Source organism: Zalophus californianus, chromosome 7 (genome assembly GCF_009762305.2).
Source record: "Zalophus californianus isolate mZalCal1 chromosome 7, mZalCal1.pri.v2, whole genome shotgun sequence".
Taxonomy (NCBI): Eukaryota; Metazoa; Chordata; class Mammalia; order Carnivora; family Otariidae; genus Zalophus; species Zalophus californianus.
In genome coordinates, this window is record NC_045601.1 from 118,186,561 (window position 1) to 118,210,747 (window position 24,187).

The following is a 24,187-nucleotide window of genomic DNA, read 5'->3' on the forward strand; positions in this document are numbered from 1 at the left end:
AAGTACATGCAGGTGGCTTGCTGTTTTATTACTACATTTTTACACAGAGGGAATTCACTGAGTGTACAGGCTGGCCGCAAAGACGATGTCCCTCCGTAGCAGGGTAGCCGCCGTCTCCATCTTGGCACCTAGCACAGGCTCACCTACGAGGCGGGCTGCCCCCCTCAGCGAGCGACACATCTCGGCCAGGCGCTGGATGCAGCGGACCACCAGGCCCTCAGGGGTCCCCGACAGCCCCGCCAGCTCGGAGAAGGGCTGTGGGGGAAGCAGGGTGAGGACTGAATGTGGTAGACCTGGCCAGCCTCTCCCCAGCCAGCCATCCACAAAACCCCAGTTACTCACCATGCCCCGGGCCCACTCGTATACAACCTCGACCAGCCCAAAATTCAGCTCCCCCACAAATTCCTCCACTGTCTGGTTCAGGCCACAGGCCACCTGGACCTCACCAATCCGCTTGGCTACAGCCCGGACACGTTCCACTCCCTGCAAATGGGAAAGGAGAGGCTCAGACCCTGCCTTCCTTCTCCAGGAGTAGGGAGGCCCAGGTCAAGGAAGAAGGCACGTCAGCTCTTAGGGGCACTTAACAGGGCTGGAGGGGGTCACTTGGAGATGGGGACTGGGAATGCCACAGCCAAGGGGGGGAAATTGGGGTGGGTGACCCATACCTGTTTGAGGGTGCTTGGGAGCTGCTCCCCAGGGTCCCCAGGGCTCTGGCAGACCAGGCCGGAGAGCAGGGCCGCAATCTCCTCTGGCCGCAGGGCACTCAGAGCGTTGTCAAACATGAGCTCAGTGAGGAGGAGCTCATGGCTGCTCATGGCACAAGCCACCCGCCCCGCCAGCTTCACGGTGCCTGCCTCGTCTACATAACCCAGGGTTCGGAGCACCTGAAGAAAGATGGTAGGTGTTGGGAGCCTGCCATCTTCTCACTCACTAGCCCCCTGCCCCCCACGGCTGCCCCTCCCACCTCTACTCGCTGGTGATACTCTGGCAGCAGCAGCAGTGACTGATCCGACAGCAGGAAGCGTAGTCGCTCCATCTCCTTCTGTATCCGCATTTGCTCCTGCAGTTTCAGGTACTGCAGAGAGCCACCAGCAGAAGCACGTTAGCCTTCCCCAATGCCCCAAGGCAGGAGGGCACCAAGGACAAGGGCAGAGATGGGGCTGGCCAGTCTACAGGGGACCAGAAGGAAAACCCGCACCCCCCCACACACCTCTCTGGGAGCTGGCGTCCAGGACCCTACCTGGGCAGAGAAGCGGGGGCTGTGCACACACTGAGCCCCCCAGATCAGCTCCTCCAGCTTGCGGGCCCGGAGCCCCCCCTCCACCACTGACACATCCTTGAGCTGCAGGTCATTGACAGGGTCAAGGGTAGGGGGTCCCGCTGGGTAGGCCTGAGCCAGACGCAGCAGTTCCTGCACAGCAGTGGTCACGGCTGCAATGGGAGGATCCTTCCTGAGGAAGGAGCAAAGTCTTGAAACCTAGGGCAGAGTCTTCTCTTCCACAGAAGCCCCCAAGACCCCAGCCACACCTCTCCACACCCCATTACATGGTCCCTCCCCAGAAAAGATCCCTCCAGCATCTCTGACTTGAATTTCGGTTGCATCCTCTTGCTGAAGTCCTCCAAGATCTTCTCCCCATTCACCCGGAGCACCTTGGTGGTGATGGCGGCCACATCTCCTGGCTGGAGCTTGGCCACTGTGTGGTCACAGGGCCCTGGGAAAGGGGAGAGCAGGGTCAAACGTTACCATGGACCCAGGCGTCTGGCCCGCACTGCTGTCAGGAACCCGGACATCTGCCCCATGTTTACCTTCAGGCAGGAACAGCTTGAATCCCACAAGATCATCGGGGTAGGGCACATCTGGGGTGGTTGGTGCCCTCTCCTGTGGGTCCTCACACACAGGCTTATCACACAAGACCAGGGTGGTAAATACCCTGTTGGTGGAGTTTGAGGAGACCTAGGGTGGGGGGGGAGGCCAGGCCAGGGCAACGTAAGGAGCGGACATCACAGAGTGCAGAGAGCAGGTGCCCACCCTCAGGCAGGGGCCACGGAGCAACTATGGAGCCCACCGATAGGGACTGGTGACCAAGTTAGAACAGTCTTCAGAAGAGGACAAGGAGGTAGGCACAAAGTGGTGACAACAGGAAAGGAGAGCAAGAGGGCATATGAGTACACCGCTGTGACTACAAATGCCCCCGGCCGAGTGGGGAAGATGGAGATAGGGCTCCCTCCTCCCTGCCCCCCACTCCCTCCCTCTGGGGTCCAAGCTTCCATTGCCCTCACCTGCAGGATCACACCCAATGTGTTGTGATACTCCTGATTCTTCACAACCACTACCCTTCCCGTTGAAAGAGACTTGAGCCCATTCACAGACTCCATGATGCGTCGCTGAAGAGTGGGGACGCGCACAAAGGAGAGAATAAAGGAAGCATCACAGGGACACAGAGACTAGGCTGGGATTAAGTTCAGGAGCACCCAGAGTGTCGCATTCTCTTCCCCCCTTCCTCCATCACCCCCCCAACACTCACTCACCTGGATCAGGCTCCGGGTCTCTGTCAGTTCCTCCCCCCAGCTGTAATACCCAGGCAGGTCAACCAATTGGCCAGTCGTGTCAGGTTTCTCCAAGGCCCCCAGTCTCTTGGTCAGTTCAGCTAAAGCCTGTTCATGGGCCTGGGCGGAAGTGGGGGGAGGTGTGAAAGGACAGTCTCCAAGCCCAGTGTGCCACCCTCCCCACCTGCACCCCTTGGTCTCTAGATGTCCGCCCTTCCCAGCCTGGATTCCCTCGTCCCAACAGCCTGCCCGGTATACTGGTCATCCCAAACTCCTCACCTTGCTGTCCTTGCGGGATGGAAACTCGGAGAAGCTCCTCTTCATCATGTCCTCCACCCTAAGGGCATCCACCCGCAGCAGGTTCAGGATCATGGTGTACGTGAGTCGGAACTGGGACTGCAGCTGTGACGGCTTCCCCTGGGCCAGGTCAGAGAAGCCAGTGAGACTTGGCAGGGGGTCGGGGGGGGGGGGGGACCAGCTGCTCCCCAGCCGGCCCTCTGGGGACCAGTTCTACTCCCAGCAGATCCCGTCCCCACTCTGCAACCATGGGACCCTAGACAAACTGCTTACTCGCCTTCTCTGCAAAATAAGAGGAAAAAAACTAAAGAGACCCTCGAAAGTTCTACCTAACTCTGTCTTCACAGTGACAAAAGACTAGAGATGACATTCGGTCTAATCCTCATACTTGCTCATTCTGACCTTGGTTTCTCCCAGGCAAAAGAAAAACGTACAGTTGACCTTTGAACACCATGGGTTTGAACTTCGTGGGTTCACTTACACATGGATTATTTTCAATAAATATTGTATAGTCCCGTAAGTATTTTCTTTCTAACAATTTCCTTCATAACATTTTCTCATCTCCAGCTTTGTTGCAAGAACACAACATATAACACATACAACATACATATAGGTGTTGATCGTCTGTTATCAGTAAAGCTTTGGGCCAACAGCATAGGCTATTAGTCTTTCAGAAGTCAAAAGTTATACATAGATATCTGACTGTGCCCCTAGCCCTACACTGTTCAAGGAACTGTGGAAAGAAAGGAGAGGGGAAGAGGGTCGGAGGAGAGAATTCAGCAGGTGCCCAGAGCTGGGTCCCTCCCAGCTCAGCCTCATACCATCCTGGCTCACCATCATCATGCGGTGCAGGTCTGCCATCTCAGGCACACGGCCCTTGCAGAGCAGGATGACAGTGCCTGTGGGGTCCAGGCCCCTCCGGCCTGCTCGGCCTGCCATCTGCACGTACTCTCCAGGGAGCAGGTCCCGGAAGGTGGAGCCATCGTGCTTCCGCATGGAGTCAAACACCACCGTTCGGGCAGGCATGTTTACACCCATGGCAAAGGTCTCTGTGGCAAACAAGACCTGGGATAGGGGAAAAGAGGCTCAACAGAGGTTCAACACAGACACCCAGCCCTGGCCAAGTGCACCTTGCTTTGTAGCCGAGGCTAAGTAAGCACCAGGCATGGTCCCAGACGGTTAACTCACAGGATCTCATTTAACTTTCAGGGCAAATCTATAGCCCAAGCACTGTATTTTCCTCATTTTATCTATTTAACTATCTACTTCTTTTTTTTTTTTTTTTTGAGATTTTATTTATTTATTTGACAGAGAGAGCGCACACACAAGCAGGGGGTGCTGCAGACAGAGGGAGAGGGAGAAGCAAGCTCCTCGCTGAGCAGGAAGCCCAACGCGGGGCTCGATCCTAGGACCCTGGGATCATGACCTAAGCCGAAGGCAAACGCTTAACCGACTGAGCCACCCAGACGCCCCTCTACTTCTTTTCTTATAACCCCCATAGCTTATCCCATCCCCCCACCATCAATCATCCCAGTGTAGAGTATCTTTTCATGTGAATATATTCTTGCAGATTGTATCTTGTTTTGAGTGCGTGAATTTACAATCCAAGTTAAAGGCAGTTATACCCTAATTCAAGAAGATATATGATAGGGCGCCTAGGTGGCTCAGTTGGTTAAGCGTCCGACTCGATTTTGGCTCAGGTCATGATCTCAGGGTTGTGAGATCAAGCCCTGAGTCGCCCCGTGTTGGGCTCTGCGCTGGGCACGGAGCCTGCTTAAGATTCTCTCTCCCTCTGTCCCTCCCCCACAACTCTCTGAAAAATAAATAAAAAAAAAAAAGATATATGCACTCCTATGTTTACTGTAGCACTATTTACAATAACCAAGATATGGACACAACCCAAGTGTCTATCAACATACATGAACAGATAAAGAAGATGTGGAGCGTGTATTGGACTATTAAAAAGGACGAGATCTTGCCATCTGTAACAATATGGGTGGACCTACAGCACAGTATATATGCTAAGTGAAATAAGACTGAGGACAAATACCATATGATTTCACTTATGTGGAATCTAAAAAACAAAACAAATGAATAAACAAACAACCAGAATCAGATCTATAAATACAGAGAACAGACAGTTGCCAGAGGGAAGGGGGTGGGGAAATGAACAAAATGGGTGAAGGGGAGTGGGAGATATAGGCTTCCAGTCATGGAATGAAGAAGTCACAGGCACAGAAGGCACAGCCTAAGGAATAGTGTCAATGACATTATAACAGCAACGTACGGTGACAGACGGTAGTTACACTTGTGAGCGCAGCATACCATGGAAACTTACACTATGTAATCAGAAAATGAATTACCATGCTGTACACCCGAAACTAATGAAACATTGTGTGTCAACTATACTCAAAATAAAAAGTAGTAACAAAATAAAGGCAATCATGCATCTCACCTTTTTCTTTTCCTCACGTTCATTCCGCCACAGTATTTTCAACACCCCTGACCGTTCCTGTGATTATAACTAATCCATTGTTTCCCACTGCTGCAGAGCACTGTGGGCGCATCCCGGACAGTTACCTACCCGCTCCTCTGGGGAGGGCACCTTGGTGCCACCAGCACCCAACCACAAGATTATAGCCAACAAAGAAGAGTGGGCATTTTCACTCCTAGACCAGGGTGGGAACTTCTTTGCTCTATATACCCAGAAATGGAATTTAGAGTCAAAGAATATATTACATATATTTTTGCTTCAAGAATGCCAGGGTGCACTCCAGAGTGGCTACACCTATATGAGGGTTCCTATAATCCTATAGTCTCTGATATCTGGCAACACCTGGCATTAGCCAGTTTCCTAAACGTTGCCAATCTCATAGCTGTAAAGTCATTTCTTTTTTTTAAAGACTGTATTTATTTATTTGACAGAGACACAGCGAGAGAGGGAACACAAGCAGGGGGAGTGGGAGAGGGAGAAGCAGGCTTCCTGCAGAGCAGGGAGCCCAATGCGGGGCTCGATCCCAGGACCCTGGGATCATGACCTGAGCCGAAAGGAGACACTTAACGACTGAGCCACCCAGGCGCCCCTGTAAAGTCATTTCTTGTTGAGTATTTTAAATTTGCATTTTTTGATGACTAATAACTTTTCAGACACTTGCTAGCTTTTTGGGTTTCTCTTCTGAATACTGCCATACCTATCTGTGCCTCTCCATTTTAAGATGGGAAAGCTAAAGTTCAGGAAGGTTAAGAAATTTGCCTGAGGTCACACAGTGAGTAAGTAAGCTGGGATTCACATGCAGGCAATCCAGACCCAGAGCCCAAGTTCTTAACCACCGAGCTGTCTTGTCTAAAGCCCTGCCCCTCCACCCTCTGGGCAGCCCTGAAGGGAGCAGCGAGTGCTCTGAGGAGTTCCCCTTCTACCAGTGCGTGTACCTTGACCAGGCCTCGACTGAAGAGCATCTCCACGATCTCTTTAAGAATAGGCAGGATGCCACTGTGGTGCACACCCAGGCCACGGTGCAGAAGCTCGGACATGTGTAGGACCTGCAGAGAGCCGAGGCCCGTGGTCAGGAATGAGGGGGTGGAGAATCCTCTCCCCACCAGTCCCCAAGACCCCCCATCCACACCTGGGGCAGCTGGCGGTCAGAGCCACGGAGGCGGGCAAGGCAGCGCTGTAGGAAGAGGTGAATCTCACTCTTCTCTGAACTTGTGGTGAGGTCAAGGGAGGTGAGGCCCGAGGCTTGCTCATCACAGCGACCCCGGGAGAAGGTGAACACCACCACGGGCAGCTGTGCACGGGTGCGGAGGGAGGCCAGGAGGGACAGGTACACACCGCGATCCTGGGGAAGGGGGCAGAAAGGGGCAAAGGTTGAGTCCCTGAACCAGTCAGGGCCAAAGTGAGGGGAGGTGAAGCCGTGTCAAGTCGGACAATGTTCAAAGCTCAAGTCCAAACCTCTGGAGAAGACAGGAAGAATGGACAGAGTTGAAACGGGTGGTAGCAGGTACAAAGCCTACCTATTCTCACCTGTGCAGGCCCCCCCTGATGCGTGGGCTGTTTGGCCCCAAAGGTCTGGGCATGTTTGCTCATCCGCTCCTTCTTGGCCTCCACAGCTGCATAGTACCTGGGGCACGGGGAGGGTTGGTGATCACAGTCACTGGACCCAGTGGACCCAGTGCTGACTCTGCCCCATCTCCAGCTTACCCCTTTGTGTGGAAAGCACCTCGGGAATCCAGCAACAGAAAGAGCTCCCCCTGGGTCTTGGGGCTGTTCCCCGTGAAGAGATAATGCTCTAAGGGAACAGGGCGCGCAACAGTGCTGATCACATAGATCTGGCGACGTTTCAGTCGCCTGAAGGGGGAGAAGACAGCAAGTCAGGGGCGAGAGTGCAGGAAGGGAGGCACATCCCCACCACACTGCCCCTCTGGCTTCAACCAGTCTTTTCTGGGAGCCAGACTGGAAGGCTGTCCCATCCTCCCACCTCCCAACGCACAAAATGCTCTGGACCCAAGTGGGGTCATGCAGCCAGTCAGGTCGGACATATGCCCTGATCACCCCTTCCTCCTGTCCACCCTCAAGACCTGACCACTCTCCTCGCTGCGGAAGTCTTCACCCCCTCCCCCAACCAAGGAGTGTCACAGCCCCATCCACCCAAGCATCCCAGGGCACGCATCTCACCCGATCCAGTCGGCGAACTCGAGGGCGTTGGGGACGGTAGCACTCAGAAGGATGATGGAGACGTGGTCAGGGAGCATGATGAGCACCTCCTCCCACACAACCCCACGCTGGGCACAGAGAGAGAAGACCGGTCACCGGCAGTTCAGAGGGGACTGCCCTGCTGCCCTGAGGGAAGCGCAAAGGCTTCCATTTGGGGGCAAAGAAGGCAGTAAGGTCCCCAAAGGTGTGTGATCTAGGCTCACAGGAGAGGACTGCTGGAATTTAGGGCCCCCACGCCTCCTACCTCAGCATCGTTGATGTAGTGAACCTCATCAAAGATGACCCACTCCAGGTCCCGGATGACATCTGAGCCACTGTACAGCATGGAGCTGGGGAGGAGAGGCCAAAGGCTGACTCCCCAGTGGCTCCTAACTCCACCCTGTTCTCAGTCAACATGCTGTCCAGAGCAGCCTCACCTTCCTGACCAAAAATCCACCCGTGTTGAGTGCCTATCTCTCACCGAAGGATCTCTGTGGTCATAATGAGGCAGGAGGCCTCTGGGTGCAGCTGTACATCCCCAGTGAGCAATCCCACATCCCCGAATGTGTTTCGAAAGTCTCGGAACTTCTGGTTGCTCAGGGCCTTGATGGGCGACGTGTAAATGGTGCTGGGAAGAGGGCACAGAGTCAGCCGGTCAGTCCCCCCACAGCCTCCTGGGCGGCATCACCTCTTCCACCCTGAGCCCTCCCAGAGGCATGCCAGAGCTCAGGCGCCCCCCTTCTTCCCCCAAACTGCCCTCACAGTCTCCTGCATGACACAACCCCACAGAAACTGTAGACCGACCCCTTCCAAAGCTAACGCGGGTCTTCCAACCACTCTCCCCACCGCACCTTCCTACTTCACTCCAGGCCCCGTCTCGGTTTCTCCCCAAACCTCTTATCTGAAGGATGAGGGAGAGGTGGAAAGGGATGACAAGCAGAAAGCGTGCAGGAGAACCCAGGACCAGCTGGTGGAAGGGGAGGCAGGGGAGGGGACCGGTACCGCGTCATGTGTTTCTGGGCAAGGGCAATGGCGTATTCAGCCACAACCGTCTTCCCCGCAGATGTATGAGCTGCAACGAAGACAGAGTCATGCCGCTCCAAGTGCAGGATGGCCTGCTTCTGGAACACATCTGGCTCAAATGACCACTGCGGGAGAGCGAAATAGATGGTGGCTGGAGAAGGGAAAGGGGCCCTCCTGACTCCAGCTCCTGAGACATGCAAGGTGGCTGTGGCATGCCAGAGCAAGGCAAGGCCAGGACTGAGGCCCAAGAATGACCTGGAGGGTATCTGGCCTGGAGGGGGAAAGATGAGGGGAACAGTGTGCAGGAGGTAGGGGAGCATGTGAGGACTGGGCCACCCTACCTGGAAGGCCGGCTGGGGAATGAGGCGGTAGAAATCACCAACAGGGGAGGTGACATCCACAGGAATCGCCCACTGCTCCTGAGGCAGGGGTTTGGGGGGCTCTGGAGGGGATACAGCTGTAGATGCTTCCTGCAAAAGCCATGGGTAGGGGTGCTAAAGATACAGTCAGAGAACTCTCCATCACCACCCCTCCCAAAAGATGCTACAGTCTTCCTTCGTCTTAAACCTAACCAAGCAAGCCACCCCACCCCACCCCCAGCCCTCCAGTAAGGCCCCTTCTTTCCTGCCTCAACTGCCCAGAACCACCAACCTTCAACACTAGGTCCTCCAAGCTGCTTGCTCGGGCCAGGGAAGCACTGCAGGGGGAGGCAGAAACAGCGTCCCCTCGGGGAATTCCTGGCTGTCCCACTGCCTCACTCTCATCCTCATCTCCCCCACCCAAATCCAGAGGCTCCAGCAAACGGCTGAGGCTCAGCAAGCTGGGAGCTGGAGCTGAGTGATCTGAGGAGCAAGGGAAAAAGGGAAACCTGTTCATATCCATCTTTGTTCTACAGGAGAAGGGCACCACTTCTCTGCCCCATCTCAAAGCTAAAACTCACCCTTTGGTGCAAAGTCCACACCTTTCTTGAAGCCAGGTGGAACAGTAAGAAGATCTGAGGGACAAAGACAGACAGAATCAGCACCACTACACAGTGTCACACAAGTCACATGTTACTCAAGCCCACAGGATGCCATTCACAGCACATACACTGCAAATGGGGTACTTGTGACAACTTTCCGAGAGGTGACAGTAAAGACTGTTATGGCAAGGAGGCCTTTTCCTAATTGTCTCAAAGGCACAGAAGCACTGGCAGCAGGCCAATGATAGGCTTGGGCCCCTCTGTGTCAGGACCCAGACTCACAGCCCTACTCCCAAGGGTCCATCCTGACACCACCTCACCTTGCTCAAAGTCTATCTCCTCCTCAGCCTCCTCCCGAGTGCTCAGATCTATTATGGTGGGCTCATCCATTCCACCTGGGGAGAGAGTGGACAAATAGGGACTCATGGGGTAGGGAGGTTATGGGATGGGTGGGGAACCCTTCCCTGAAAACGGAGAGCACCCTCTCCTACCATTCCATTTCCACAAAAGTCACCTGGCCAGAAAGGGTACTGTGTTGGATTCCCCCACAGGGACTGGGAGATGGGCCCTGGGGGCCGGCGAAGAGACAAGGAGGTGGTAGCCGATAGGTTTGTATTCTCCAGCAGGACCTGAGGCAAAAGACCACAGCCCCAGTGAGGCTGAGCTTGCCTCTGACCCTTTCCCAATTCTGCCTCTTGTGGCCTCTGACCACTTACCTCTTTGTAGCCCAGAATCTGCCCCGTGGTTGGGTGTCTTTGGGCCTGAAGGTCGGAGGGCACTGGGGCCCCCTGTGTGGCCAGGAGAGACCAGGGATCCATTTTCCTCTGCCATTTTCTGCAGAAAAGGAAAATAATTTTCAGGTGTTCTTTCTCTCCTGTCCCAGTTTCCTTCAGAGGCCTATCTCCCTAGTCCAGACCCCTCACCGGGCAGAGTGCTCCACACCATGCAGAGGCAACCAGGCTGGAGATGACAAGAACAACTGCTCTGCTTCCTGCTGCAGATCTGGGGCACAGGGAGGGAGGCCGTGGGGAAGCTGGTAAAGGACAAGACGAGAAGCATTAGGTAAAGAAAGAGCATAAGACACAGACAAAAAAGAAAGTGATGAAATTTGTGTTCAAATCAGACACAGTAGACATTCCAGACCGACTAGGACAGCCAGGCAGAAGCAATGTTTTCCAAAGATCGTCCTGTTTTCCAGCACAAACTACCTGCTACTGATTTACCTGCAGCAGTGATTACCAATACGTTACAATGCAACATAAAATACAGTAACTTCACAATCTCTGGGATTGGGTTTAAGGTTTGCATTTTAAAAAATCCCCCCCACTGGGGTGCCTGGGTGGCTCACTTGGTTAAGCGACTGCCTTCGGCTCAGGTCATGATCCTGAAGTCCCAGTATCAAGCCCCACTTCGGGCTCCCTGCTCAGCAGGGAGTCTGCTTCTCCCTCTGACTCTCCGCCCTCTCGCGTTCTCTCTCTCTCAAATAAATAAAATCTTTTTAAAAATTAACAAATAAATAAATGTAAAAAAAAAAAAAACAGTCCCCGCTACTAATTACAAGGTACACTTAAATTTGAGAATCACTAGTTTTAGGAAAAGGGGACCCAAAACTAAGGATGAGTCAGGGCAACAAAGGCTAGCTGTCAACAAGCGCCTTGGTGTTTGGAGACCCAAGGTGACTCCAAAGAGAAATGACACGTCAGAAAGAGTAATTCTCAGCGCTCAGGTATCCCCAGCACTCCCCGCTCTGTCTTCACATGTGCTCTGACCCACAGCCGGCCCACTGGGCTGGGGTCTGTCCAGCACAAGGCAGGCCCAAATGACAGGAGTCCAGAGACAGAAAAATGAGGTTACGCTAGGGTCCAACAGTAAGGAGGTTGGAGGAGGTCTGAAGTTCAATGTTAGGGTCAAAAGTCACTCACGGTGCTCTCTGGAGCCCCAGGCACATTCAGCAACTCCCAGCGCCCTGTGCATCCCAGCTCCACCGGCCGAAGGGGCAGATCCAGGGGATCTGGAAGAGGCAGCACTACAGGGGGAAGGTCAGAGGTCAGAGGTTAAGGGTCACCCCCGGACTACTCCTTCGTTCCACCACCCCCTCCCCCTCACCGAGTCGCTCCGTCTCCATCATCTTGGAGCCACGGCAGCGGCCGGGCCGACCGGAAATGCGGGGAGAAGCCGTGGAGTGAGCCCAGCCCCGGAGCGGGCGGAAGTGGAGGCGACTTCCGTCACACACCCACGCCGGGGACGAAGACAAGCGCTACGGAGAGGCCGACCTGAGCCGGGAGGGGACCGCCGGGCGGAAGTGTCTAGCCCTGGGCCGCCTTGGTTACCGCGTTCTCCGCCCCTCGCTACGTCATCGCTCTGAGCCCGCTCTCCGCTGCCCGCGCGGGCGCCGCCCGAGACCGTGGGACCCCGGTTACCGCCCCCTCAGGTAAGATCTTCTCCTTCTCACCCTTCGCCCCTTTTTTCCGAGCTCCTTCTCTTCTTCCCCTTTTCGTTGCTCTGAGAGCGCTGCGCGGGTTCCACTGCCTCCTGTGCCGTTTGGACCCCGCGGTTGCCATACCCCTAGTGTGGGTAAGGGGGTGTCTGATGCCATCGTCTTGGCGACGGAAGGGGTGCTTCCCCCTTCCCGGGCCACTTGGTTCCTCAAAGCGCTGGTGGCCGTGATTGCTGGAGAGAAGAGGGAATGCTGGTTGATCCCGACGAGCGGGGGCTTGGACGGCAGCCTGGTTTAAGCAAGGGATAGGGAGAGGTAAAAGACAGGAGTAGGTAGGCCTGGAGGGGTGCGGTTGGGTACAGTGTGGACGGCGTGTGAACCCTGGGCGGTGACAGTGGAGAAAGATGTCTTGGGCCCTGCCCCTGAACCAGGAGCCACCATGTTGGTGATACCCCCCGGACTGAGCGAGGAGGAGGAGGCTCTGCAGAAGAAATTCAACAAACTCAAGAAAAAGGTGAGGGAGTGTGTGGGGGCGTGGCCCAACCTTTCACAGACTCTACACTCTTGAGAACACCTGGGGTGAGTGTGAGGGGATGGGGGGGTTCTTCCAGCTCATACCTGGAGACATATCTCCTCTCAGCGTAGCCTCATAGCTGGGCTTTTCCCGAGTCTTGGTGTGTACCTTCTCTTCTGTGCATTCTGCCATGGAGTTGTCTTCCTTTTCCGTGGCTTTTAGTACCACCAAAGAGGTGGTAGTCTCCAGGTTTGTTTTTTCAGTTCTATCCAGTCTGTTACTGATAGCCCTTAGGTACCCACTGTTGCAGCTGTCATCTTCCTATCTATTCCAAATTAGTTCCTTTTCTTGATCTTCCGAATAGGAGTGACCACAGCCAGTTCTCCCAGGTGTTTGGAATCAAAATCTCATCTCTGACTTCTCCACTTTTTGCATAGCCAGACATTTTCAAGTCTTCTTGATTCTTCCTTGGAAGTGATTTCTTCTGTTTATTTTTTCCTGTGTATTTCATAGATCGAGTTTTTGCTGACGCTCACATAGACTTTTGTAATGGTTTCTCAAGAAGTTTCTCAGTGGTTTTTTGGGCAGACTTCCTTCATTCTTATTAAAATGAACTGCTGAAAACACAAAACTCTCTCTTTTTCTCAAAACCCGAAAGTGGTTTCCCGTTGTTTATAGAACAAAGCCTTACTTTGGCATCCCTTTCTAGTCAAATGGAACTATTCACTAGTCCCAAACCATGCATTCCCAAAGCCTTCTTATTTCTGCATCTTTGCCATCCTGTTTTCTTTGTCTAAAATGCCCTTTTCTTTCGATCTGTTTTGTGTAGATTCTATCCAGGGACCAGTTTAATAGCCATTTGGCATCAGATAATCTTACTTGGTTTCACCTACGAGCAGTCTGCACCTTTTAGAATCATTCTTGATAATTATCTCTAATCATCTTGTTTCTCAGGCTGTAAGCTTCTCGAGGGAAGGAACTTTGTCTCATACTTTTGCATCCCTCTGTTACAAAGTAATGGCGTGTCCTTGTTAAACATACAGGGGATCGATGGATGAAGCCCCTGAGAAAGGCACATAGGCTTATACTTACTTGCAGCTTACATCTTGGGGCGCTGGTCCATGGTTGAATTCCTTGTCTTCAACTTCAAAAACCTGAAACTTTGGAAAGCCTTTGGATACTGTGGTTTGGCTACATTAAGTATTGCTGGTATTGTAGATGATCCAGTGGACCACGTGTGAGAGGCAGGGCTGCCTCAGAGTATCACTGCAGGGACACTACCTGAATTGTTTTCTGAGAAAGGTGTCCCCTGGAGTGAGGTGCCCAGGAGGGACCTTGGGAGCAGACCGGGCCAGGGACTGGCCCTCACCAATCCCTCTCTTCTCACTCTCGTTCCCAGAAAAAGGCATTGCTGGCTCTGAAGAAGCAAAGTAGTAGCAGCACAGCCAGCCAAGGCGGTGTGAAACGCTGTGAGTGACAGGGGAGATGGGGATAGGCTGGGGTGGGCACCGTGGGGCCAACGTCTCCCACAGCTTGGCCAAATGATGCCCCCTTCCCTCACCACTCCAGCACTGTCTGAGCAGCCTGTGGTGGACACAGCCACAGCAACAGAGCAGGCAAAGCAGCTGGTGAAATCAGGAGCCATCAGTGCCATCAAAGCCGAGACCAAGAACTCGGGCTTCAAACGTTCTCGAACCCTAGAGGGGAAGTTAAAGGTGAGCACAAACAGAAAGATTGTTCAGGGGACCCTTGACTTCAGAGGGCATCTTTCCACGTTGGAATGGAGGTAAAATTTAGGGGAAAAATAACGTCTATTCAGTCATGGGCAAATTGTTATACAGGTCTGAACTTCAGATTTCTTATCTGTAAAGTGAAGACACTGGCTGACTTCTCAGTTCTCCATTTTACACGTTCTGTGGCTTTAATCTACCACATATTCGAACTTCTGGGTTTTGTCATTCTGAGGAGTTGAACAGGTCGAAGATGTCAGCGGGCTCAAGAAACATACAGATAAGCTAAATACTCTTAAGTGTATGTTAGGTCATTTATGAAAAATACATAATCAAGTAAGAAATGCACAAAGGAATTAAAGGAGAAGAAAGAGGCCAGAAGACACCAAGAAGAGGGTGAGGGAAGAGGAACCCCTTGTCACACGGTTAGGCTGCCTCCTGCTCTCACATTGAAGTAGATCTCTACAACCTTCCCAGGACCCTGAGAAGGGGCCAGTCCCCACTTTCCAGCCGTTCCAAAGGAGCATATCTGCCGATGACGATCTGCAGGAGGTATGGTTCTCAGTTCTCTGTCCTTGGAGGCCTGGGGAATGAGGAAGATGAGAGACCCACATATTTGGGGCCACATGCCAGCAACTAGGACTCATCTTAACTGTCCGTGGTTTCTTTTGCAGTCATCCAGACGCCCCCAGAGGAAATCTCTGTATGAGAGGTTAGAGAGCTAGAGAGAGGACTGGGTCCCATTTGGAGGGAGTGGGGGAGGGTTGATTGCCTGGATGCTTGGGAGGTTTAGGGCTGGAGTGGAAGGAACTGGGGCTTCAGAGGGGGTGTTAAGTCTCCACAGGGTCTGGGAAGTTAAGGTAAAGGCCCCGTTTGATCCTCACTGTCTGCCTCTCCCCAGTTTTGTGTCTTCCAGTGATCGGCTTCGGGAACTGGGGCCAGATGGGGAAGAGGCAGAGGGTCCAGGGGCTGGTGATGGTCCCCCTCGAAGCTTTGACTGGGGCTACGAAGAACGTGGTGGTGCCCGCTCCTCAGCCTCCCCTCCCCGAAGCCGCAGCCGGGACCACAGTCGTGAGCGGAACCGGGACAGAGACCGAGATCGGGAACGGGATCGAGACCGAGATCGGGAACGGGATCGAGACCGTGATCGGGACAGGGACCGCGATCGGGACAGGGACCGAGATCGGGACAGGGACCGTGATCGGGACAGGGACCGCGATCGAGAACGAGAGGGCCCTTTCCGCAGTGAGTGATCTGGGCTGGTGGGAGAAGTGAAAGGGTTTAGGTGGGTCCTACCAAAGTGGCCTCTTAAAGCAGAGGCTGAGACAGGTTGCATCTTGTGACTGTGACTCCTGATCCCACAGGGTCGGATTCATTCCCTGAACGCAGGGCCCCTCGGAAGGGGAATACTCTCTATGTATATGGAGAAGACATGACGCCCACCCTCCTCCGTGGGGCCTTCTCTCCCTTTGGAAACATCATTGACCTCTCCATGGACCCACCCAGAAAGTAAGGATGACTGTGGGGCAAGATGATAAGTCCTGGGAGGACCTGGGTTTGAGGGCGGAACACTGGCCTATCTCCAGCGGCCTGTGAGGCCTGGGTTTGGTTGGGTCCACAAGAGCCCATAGGCCCCCTACTGACCCTGTTTTCTCTCATCCCAGCTGTGCCTTCGTCACCTATGAAAAGATGGAGTCAGCAGATCAGGCCGTCGCTGAGGTTGGGACTTCCCAGATCTGTTCTTCCCATCCCTCCTGCTATCCTCATGTTTTCTCTTTAAAATACTGGGAGCCAGGAGAAAATCATTTCCTATTGACAGAGAAAGTCTCTTCCTAGTCACACGAGAAACGCTGTATTCTCAGATCCTCACTCAGTCTATTTCTAGGGTGGCAACTGTTGGAATTCCTCCTTTGCTTGGTCTGCAGTATTTCCCCCCATACTTTGCTTCCTCCCCTCTTCTGCCCCAGCTCAACGGGACCCAGGTGGAGTCCGTACAGCTCAAAGTCAGCATTGCCCGCAAACAGCCCATGCTGGATGCTGCCACTGGCAAGTCTGTCTGGGGCTCCCTTGGTAAGAACGGATTCCTCCTTCATCCTGTTCCCCACAGCTCACCCCTTCTGTTTGTTCCCCTGCATGTCCCAGGATCCCGTAGAGGTGATAGAGGCCTGGATCTGTGTGGAGGCCGTGGAATGGGAATATGAATTGTCAGGCCTTCTGTCAGTTAGAGGTAGGAGAAGATGGAGAGAAAAAGTTTGAGACGACAACTCCCAAAGCAGTAACTGGAACAGGGAAGAAAGTAGAAGTAAGGGGAGGTTGGTGAAGAAGATGAGCATCTCACCTGGCTTTGTTCATTTTGAGATGGAGTGTAGTTGGTTTTTATAAAATAAGCATTTGAAATTAGAGATCTGCAACTTACTTAGGTGTGAAGTGAGGAATGAAAACACGGATCAGAGTCCTCTGTATCACAGAGTCGCTGCAAAATGGTAGTATCCTCACGGGAGACTGAATTTGGGGAAAAGAATTACCCAGGCCTGGGCATGGGGAATATTCAGGGAGCAGCCATTAAAGCCAAAGGACACAAGCTTTGGAAGCAGGGAAGTATCAGCAGTGTCAGGGTGCAGGGAGATCCAAGAGAATGGAGGCTGGTTTGGGGTGAGTCACTCTGACCCCAGAATGGCAGGGATGGAATCCTTGGAGAAGGGGTGAAGAGAGGAACACGTCAGCGTAGGGAGGAGAAAAGAAGGGGAGGGAACAGCTTGAGGCTTGAGGAAGAATGCTTTGGGTCAAAGCCGCACCCAGGATGGTTCTCCCACTGGAGCCAGTAGCATTTCTTAGTTTAGTGCAAATAGCCCACTCTACCTGTTGGTTTTCCTGGCAAAGGAGTAGGCAGAAAGGTGTGTTCAGAGCAAGAGCTGCCCTCCAGACGAAAGGAAGGAACAAGAAATGACTAGATGTCAACAAAGGCCTACGGAGATGTTCTAATGGGTTAACATCATTCAGTTGTCTCAACAATGACATCTGGGATGATTCTAAGAACCAAATATCCGTTATGGTATCTGCCTGGGCCACAGTAACAGCATATGCTCCTTGCCTGGGGGATGGGTCGGTAGCCCTGAGGCGGCTGAAGGGAGCCAGGCCATCCTGGCCACCAGAGGGCAGCATTGAAATTGGGCTTCCAAGGGCCAGAGGCCAGGAGGGAGCTGGTCAGACTCGAGTCTCTGGCCTCAGTAGTGCTCAGATGCAGTGCTTCAGAACTCAACCAATCCTTTCCTCCTTCCCCAGCTGTCCAGAACAGCCCTAAGGGTTGCCACCGGGACAAGAGGACCCAGATTGTCTACAGCGATGATGTCTACAAGGAAAACCTTGTGGATGGCTTCTAGGGAATGGAGCTGGATTCCGTGTGCCTCATCTGCACCAACACTGGTCTCAGTAAAACACTGAGGTGGAAGCTCACACATCTCCCTCAGCCTCTGGTTCTTCAGCACCTGGGATTGGGGTTGAGCCTTTAAAAACGGCTGTTAGATTTTCTCTCAGTTGTAACACATGGCCAGTGCACGTTCCCTTCTCCCTTCCCCCAAAAGGATCTTGAACACAGGTCTTGTCGCAGCTGTTTTAATTTGATCTCATACCCCTTTCCAGCAGGAAACCCCTTACAGAAAATCCAAACCCTCATCTTTGAGTTTGTCCTTGAGCCAGGGCAGCACTTGGAAGAGGTTGATGTGAAAGTCTCGGGCATGCGCAGGCACCTGATGCCACCGCCTCTGGTCTTTGCAGACATCCACGACACCCCAGCTGATCACGCCAACCTGGAGAGGGCAAGGGGATGCCACGGATCATTTGGTAGAATTCCTTCCTGATCCCAGGAAACTCAGCTATTCCTAGTTGCATCTGAGTTAACCTAGAAGAATTAGACTGGGGACCCAGCTCACTCCTGGTCTCTCTAGCACACAGGCCGGACACAGGGCCTTAGCCGGCGATTTCAAGGAACAGTTGTAAGGAAGCAGGCTCTGGTCTCCTCTTTCCAGCCACACCCATGGAGCTTTCCTGCTTTAGGGCCCATGCTGACCACTTGGCATCTCCCCACAATTAGGAGAGGGGTAACTCACTTGAATGAAGCGACTCCTCTTGTGAATAATCAGGGGACCACCAGAATCACCTACAGGGGAGGAAAAGCTGTAGGGAGAGCGATTCTTGGGCTTCAGGAACATGCAGCATGATCAAAGAGCTTTCTCTTACCTCTGCAAGTATTGGGGTCAGCATAAGGATCCACCCCTCCAGTGCAAAGGAACCTGGGGGTGACCACTTCAGAGATGTCTTTGACTTTGTCATAGCCTATGGCATACCGCGCATCTCTCTCACAGCTGGCTTTCTATAGGTGAGGAGGAGAAAGGGGTGATGAACAGAGCATGCTCAGGAAGAACTGGGGCCTAGAGGACCTGCTTAGAACCCCATGTTCCTCACCTTGTCCCCATTCTTGATGTAGACCTCCTTCCGAACCAGCATCTTCTTCCCCTCTTTGGATAACTCTGACACAAACATAGCTTTGATATCCTTCGCAGGGAGCAGCTCTTGCACTGGACGAATGGACAGGCTGGGTCATTTTAGCTCTCTCCCTCCCTCCCTCCACCATCTCCCCATTGCCTTTGTCACTCAGCAAATGTCCCTCAGCGCTTTCCTGTGAGCTAGGGACCAGGCCGGCCATCATCTGCCCCCACAGCACCCCGTCATGCCCCACTTGTGCTACTCTCCCTGAATATCTTACTCTGTTGCTGGCAAGTGGTTGACAGTGGAAGCCTCAAAGCTTGATTTGCTCCCTGGGTGCAGGGGAGACAAATGGGCCTATTAAGGAGAGATGGGGAAACTCAGGGACAGCACAGTGGACCTGCCCCAGGCCTGCAGCACCCCCTTGCCTGAACTTTACTCCTCGGTGTTCTAGAGGGCTCACCTGACAGTCTCTTCATACGTCAGCCTCTTCTTGAGCCTGATAAGGGCCACGTCATAGTCATAAAATTCATGAATGCCTTCTGCGTTTTTCCCATTGATGTTGTAGTCGGGGTGAAATAGGACTTCCTGTATCTCCAATTCCTGCTTCTGACCCCCTAAGGTAGGAGGAAAATGGGTATGTCAGGGCAACCCACTTCTCTGCGGGCAGCCTCCTGCCTCTGCGCCACCCCCAAGTAGCCCAGTGTGCCAGGGACGGAGCTGCTGTGAGGACCGGGGGAGCGTGGGCTCCTGCGCAGCTGAAACTGGGGATTGATGCGTTGCGTCCTTACCCACGCTGACCTTGATTGAGTGTTCCTGATCATCCACTGTGAAACAGTGTGCCGCCGTCAGCACGAAGTACTCAGACACCACGGCCCCCATACAGGTCTCGTGTCCCTTCAAAGGGCGCTGGAACAGAATGGCAGAGGGGAAAGCTCAACTTCCACAAACCCCACAATCTACCCCTTCCCCTACCCCCGTTCCACCCTGACTCCCCCTGCCAGGAGTCCCCGCCACCAGGACGATGTGCTTACAGTGACAGAGATCTTGGCCTGCCACGGTTGCTTGTGGTAATCAGTGCCTTTCTTGTGCTCCCAAACCATTCCACAGAGCCCCAGTGTCCGGGTCTCATCTAGTAAGAAAGGAGAATGTGCCGAAAGGTGGGACACTTCATTTCCAGCCGGCAGCAGCCTTTGGGGGAGGGGCGTCTGCACGGTAATGAGGCCCGGAAGGAGAGGAGAGTCATGGGACATTTGTTTTCCTTACACTGTGGGCAAGGAACCGTGAGCTAGAGTGAAGTGAACTTGGAACTAAGAGATGGGAGACCTGGCTGCTTTCAGGCCCAACTCTAGCTGGCTTGCTGTCCCTAGGCTGTTCTCGGCCTCACTTGCCCCATGTGTCAAACGAGGGACTTGAGAAAGCTCTCTGATGTCAGTCAGAGCTCCATGATTCTAAGATCAGGAAGCGGATAGTGCCAGGAAACAAGAATGTGACAGAGAAGGAGCAGCAAGAAAGGCCCTCCAGACTGCCGAGGCTTCAGGAGGAGAGGCAGTATGAGTGACCTTGGGGGACCTGGGCAGTTTCCTGACCTCTTTACAACCTCTTGGTATCTTCTTACCAAGCATTTGGACGAAAACATCTTCCAGATTTTCCATGTCCTTGACTTTGAATACATGTTGTTCTCCATCCTTCTTGGAAGCCAAAGCATTGATGTTCTCTTGGTTCACCAGAGGCCCAACCCCAAACACATAGATATCTGAGGGAGAAAAAGGGAGGCTGAGTGTCCACGCCCTGGGGACAGGAGCTGAGAAAGTAAGGTACTGGATCCTGGGCAATAAAACTCACCCAGATAATCCTCCCGGGGGTTTTTGCGATCCCTCCCAATGTACAGGAAGTCCCGGATCTCATGAACAACAGAGACTGGGTCCCCACCCATGTTGTGCAAGCCTGTAGAAGAGATGGACCATGAAGGTGGGAGGCAAGAAGAGGGTCAAGGAAGATAAATTGGCTGGAAGTAGTGACACATGGCTGGGTAAGCAGCTTGAGGGGATGGAAGTGACAGATCACAAAGAGGCTTAAGAAGAATTCCTCCTTGGAAAGAGTCACAGGAATGATCAACATGGTTGGGGCCCCGAGCAGCACTCAGGGCTCCAACCATGAGTCTAGCTTTACATGTGGACCACACGCTGGTACAAAAGGTTTGGGAGTCCGGGGGCACAAGAAGGGTCCCTTCTGACCATCAGTCATGAGGATGATAACATGGCGGGTGCGGTTCCAGCCTTCAGGGGGGGAGTTCCCTGGCCAGCTCATCATGTTGTATACTTCCTGGAGGGCCTTCTTGGTGTTAGTCCCTGCCTTCAATTTGTGATCTGTGGAAAGGGAAGAGATCACCTTGCCTGGTCTTCTAAGTCATCTATGAACCCTAGAGGCCTATCAACAACTGAAATCCCACATCTTTCAGCTTTTTGAGTTGTCAAAACTGACTTCCCTTTGGCCACAAAGTGACCTTCTCAGCCCCCAACAGGTCCCCAGTGACTCGTATTCCCCAGGGATGAGCCTGCTGTTCGACCACAGACTGCAAAGTGGTCTGCCCCGCCTTCCCACGTGGTCTTACCACCACCTCCCCACAACAACCCTGAATCTTTTGACCTCTCTGACTCCAAAGTAACCTCCCCGCAACCAGTCCCTTCCCTGACCTCTGACCTTCATAGCTGATTTGGTTGAGTGTCCTTGTGACCCAGTCTGCATCGCTGCTGTTATCATCTCTCACTCTAACCCAGACTTTGGGGATTGTGGCATATGTCACTAGACCATATTTTGGCTTCACCCCATAGCTTGCCACCTGTGGGTTAGGGGAGCAAAGGGTCATGGCATTGAAAGAATACTATGGTTGGGAGAGGTCAGCAGCTTTTCTGGGACAGGGAAAATTATAATCAGAAACTCAAGGGCTGACTGGTCACCCTGAGGTTCACCTGGATGATTGGGTTAGAGGTCAGGAAACTGCTTCAAGTAAGAGGGAAGGAGGACAGAATCAGACCAGAGGTTTTCTGGGATCCTGTGGCCCAGAGGCCTGGGAACATCAGGGAACTAGTCCTGGCAGGGCAGAGTTCACATTCAGGGGGAAGGGGGCTCCACCTTCTCAATGAAGTCTCTGAGACAGTTCTTGGCCCTTGTGAAGTTGCTGATCCCAATGCTGTCTGATCCATCCAGCACCAGATAGATGTTCATGGAACCCGAGGGGTCCAAGACAATCTTCCTCTTCTGTTGTTCCCCTAGGTGCCACCAGAGAAACTCAGGCTCCAGCATGCATGGTTCCCCTGCCTCTTCATCCTCCCCCAATTCCCTGCCTCCCTCCCCTCTCTGCCTCCAAACCTGGGCTATGCCCATCCTCAGCATCGACTCCTTCTATGGTCTCTGTCAGGGAAGACAGGAAGGCTTCGGCTACCTCTTCAGGGGTGTCATACATAAAGGAGTCTGGGAGAGGTCAGAAATCAGGTCAAATGTTGGGGGGGTGGGAAGGGGGGGTCAAAGACTCATCGACTGGAGACGGGATGATGGATTTCTGGGGCGGGAAGGGGGCTCAGTAGTGAGGAAGTTCTACAGGCAGGGTTAGAAGTGAGGAAGGAGCTGGGTTGCATTAGGGGCAGGAAACAGTGCTCTGGTATACGGACGTGAGGATGAAAGGGCAGGATCTGAACCTGAGGGCATGGTCAAGGGTCACCTTGGCAAGAAGGCTCTGTTCCGCTCCAAGAGCCCCCTTCTTGGCATGTTCGCTGCCGGGAGCCCCGCAGGGTGAGTCCCCGGTTGCAGTAGTAGGTGACACTGTCTTCCAGGCGGTACTGGCTGCCCACCTTCCTTGTGCCGATGGGGGTGCCCGGGTTGGGGCAGTACCCCGCTGCAGAAGCATGAGACATGGAGGTGAGGCCCGAAACCTGAGGCCTGGATGGTACAGTAGAGCACAGGAGTTGTGGTGCCAGTTCCTCAGGCTGGAGCACGGTCGGGGGGGGATACCATTGCTGGGGGAGGGGATGCTTCTCACCTCCATCATCGCAGATGGCCGTTTGTCCATCCCACCGACCAGTCGCTTGGCAGGTGCGATTGGCGGAGCCCCGGAGAGTGTAGCCATCATAGCAGTGGAAAGAGATCTGATCACTCAAATTGTAGTAGGGGGCCCGGGGCCAGTATTCCCCATTCTCAAACTCCTGTGGTCTTGGGCAGCGAATTGCTTTGGGGGAGGGGGGACAAGTAGAAGTTACTGAAAAGGAAGGGCTTCTCTTGAGAGTATCCCTCCTGGACTCAGGGACCCTGTCACAGAGAAATAGTGCCTTTTTGGTCCCACAGAAACAGTGGCTATCCTCAACCCAGGATGAGTCTTGCTTCTCCTCGCTCCCCATTTCTGAGCGTTCTTTTCACTGCTGGGGCTGCCTGGCACAGGGCAAATGCTCGGTGAAGATTCACTCCCTTCCTCCTCCCTTCTTCTCTGCTTCAGTTCCAGACAGTCCCTGCACTTGCTCAGCTTCCCCTGTTTACCTGCTTGGCCTCAACACCACTCTAATAGCATCCTAGTCTGGCCCTTGGCCACCATCTGCTCCATCCCTCCATTACCCCGTGCCCACCCTCACTGCCCTCCAACCTCTGCATTCTGCCTTCTTGACAATCTTTTGGTCTTGGGTCTGCAGGGTGCTCCAGGACCCCGTGGATCTGCAGATGCGCGCCTGCACGGGGTATGGGTAGAAGCCAGAGGGACACGTGTACTCCAGTGCCTGGCCCTCCTTGAGAAGCCTGAAGGAACCACCTTTGATCTCTACTCCCTCCAGAGAGCAGGTGCTTTGGGCCCTGACCCCAGGCATTGGTGTTGTGCTCCCACCTAAAAAGAAAGACTGCTGAAGCCCAGCCTCACAAGGCCAAGGAGGGGTGTTGGGGGTAGCAGGAAGGGGGGTTGTGACCCTCTCTTACCTCCAGACGAGAGGCCCAGCACCAAGGAAATCAGGCAGAGTTGGGGGCTGAGATTTCTCCCCATGGTGATGGAAGGCAGGAGAGAAACTGGGGTTGGGGGCCTATCCCAGCTTGTGCTGCCTCTCTGCTTGGCTCAGTGTCCAAGCTGAAACTTCAGACCTGGGCCTGGTCGCACTCTCTTCCTCTGCCCCCCACAACCTCCAGCCTTTTATGCAATCTGCATTCTGGCACTTGTGGCTCACCCCACCCACCTGACCCACACCGCTTTCCGGAATGTCCAAGAGGGAGGGCCCAATGAGCTGCCAGTCAAGGAAATAGAAGCTGCATAAGCCCTGCCCTTTGCTGCCCATGATCCAGGACTGACCCCTTCAACACCACCTCTCAACCCCGGTTCCTCCCCAGCGAGCCCAGACCACCCCCTTAGGGGCCAGAAATAAAGGCTGGCTCACTCCTTGTTGACTCTTATGGAGCAGAGTCCAGCCACTGTTTGTCCAGCAGGGTCTGTGACCTGCCTCCTGGTGGTTCCTGGAATCATCCCGGCCTTCCTCAC

The 24,187-nt window shown here is 53.7% G+C and overlaps 3 protein-coding genes across 6 annotated transcripts; 1 reads left to right on the forward strand and 2 right to left on the reverse strand.

Moving 5' to 3' along the window:
- Window positions 1-11: 11 nt before the first annotated feature.
- Window positions 12-11,783, reverse strand: SKIV2L (Ski2 like RNA helicase). Its single transcript, XM_027603782.1, has 28 exons — window positions 11,625-11,783; window positions 11,441-11,544; window positions 10,442-10,551; window positions 10,235-10,352; window positions 10,033-10,147; window positions 9,839-9,913; window positions 9,498-9,551; window positions 9,209-9,399; window positions 8,899-9,027; window positions 8,537-8,682; window positions 8,016-8,162; window positions 7,800-7,884; window positions 7,517-7,623; window positions 7,043-7,189; window positions 6,866-6,962; window positions 6,468-6,680; window positions 6,274-6,384; window positions 3,679-3,909; window positions 2,827-2,964; window positions 2,530-2,667; window positions 2,281-2,385; window positions 1,807-1,954; window positions 1,586-1,712; window positions 1,241-1,451; window positions 965-1,075; window positions 666-884; window positions 343-483; window positions 12-255 (listed from the first exon to the last, which is right to left on the reverse strand). Exons 1-28 carry the CDS (start codon window positions 11,644-11,646, stop codon window positions 55-57), a joined length of 3,741 nt encoding a protein of 1,246 aa, XP_027459583.1. The 5' UTR covers window positions 11,647-11,783; the 3' UTR covers window positions 12-54.
- On the forward strand, window positions 11,769-17,795 carry NELFE (negative elongation factor complex member E). Of its 3 annotated transcripts, none has more exons than XM_027603850.2 (11): window positions 11,769-11,949; window positions 12,387-12,469; window positions 13,869-13,938; window positions 14,039-14,184; window positions 14,677-14,751; window positions 14,874-14,911; window positions 15,101-15,444; window positions 15,564-15,708; window positions 15,864-15,918; window positions 16,167-16,269; window positions 17,482-17,795. In XM_027603850.2, the coding sequence occupies exons 2-11, from the start codon at window positions 12,395-12,397 to the stop codon at window positions 17,577-17,579; spliced, it is 1,149 nt and encodes a 382-aa protein (XP_027459651.1). In that variant the 5' UTR covers window positions 11,769-11,949; window positions 12,387-12,394; the 3' UTR covers window positions 17,580-17,795. The 3 variants fall into 3 exon arrangements, with proteins under 3 accessions (XP_027459651.1, XP_027459653.1, XP_027459652.1); XM_027603852.2 differs by lacking the exon at window positions 11,769-11,949 and adding an exon at window positions 12,000-12,270; XM_027603851.2 differs by lacking the exon at window positions 11,769-11,949 and having other exon boundaries at window positions 12,000-12,469.
- CFB (complement factor B) lies at window positions 17,796-23,932 on the reverse strand. Of its 2 annotated transcripts, XM_027603815.1 has the most exons (18): window positions 23,638-23,932; window positions 23,315-23,548; window positions 22,721-22,906; window positions 22,403-22,576; window positions 22,054-22,155; window positions 21,817-21,953; window positions 21,385-21,523; window positions 20,919-21,050; window positions 20,527-20,628; window positions 20,300-20,437; window positions 19,716-19,813; window positions 19,473-19,590; window positions 19,145-19,298; window positions 18,962-19,038; window positions 18,661-18,773; window positions 18,436-18,568; window positions 18,306-18,355; window positions 17,796-18,005 (listed from the first exon to the last, which is right to left on the reverse strand). In XM_027603815.1, exons 1-18 carry the CDS (start codon window positions 23,699-23,701, stop codon window positions 17,850-17,852), a joined length of 2,307 nt encoding a protein of 768 aa, XP_027459616.1. In that variant the 5' UTR covers window positions 23,702-23,932; the 3' UTR covers window positions 17,796-17,849. The 2 variants fall into 2 exon arrangements, with proteins under 2 accessions (XP_027459616.1, XP_027459617.1); XM_027603816.2 differs by lacking the exon at window positions 20,527-20,628 and having other exon boundaries at window positions 23,638-23,849.
- Between the last annotated feature and the right edge of the window lie 255 nt (window positions 23,933-24,187).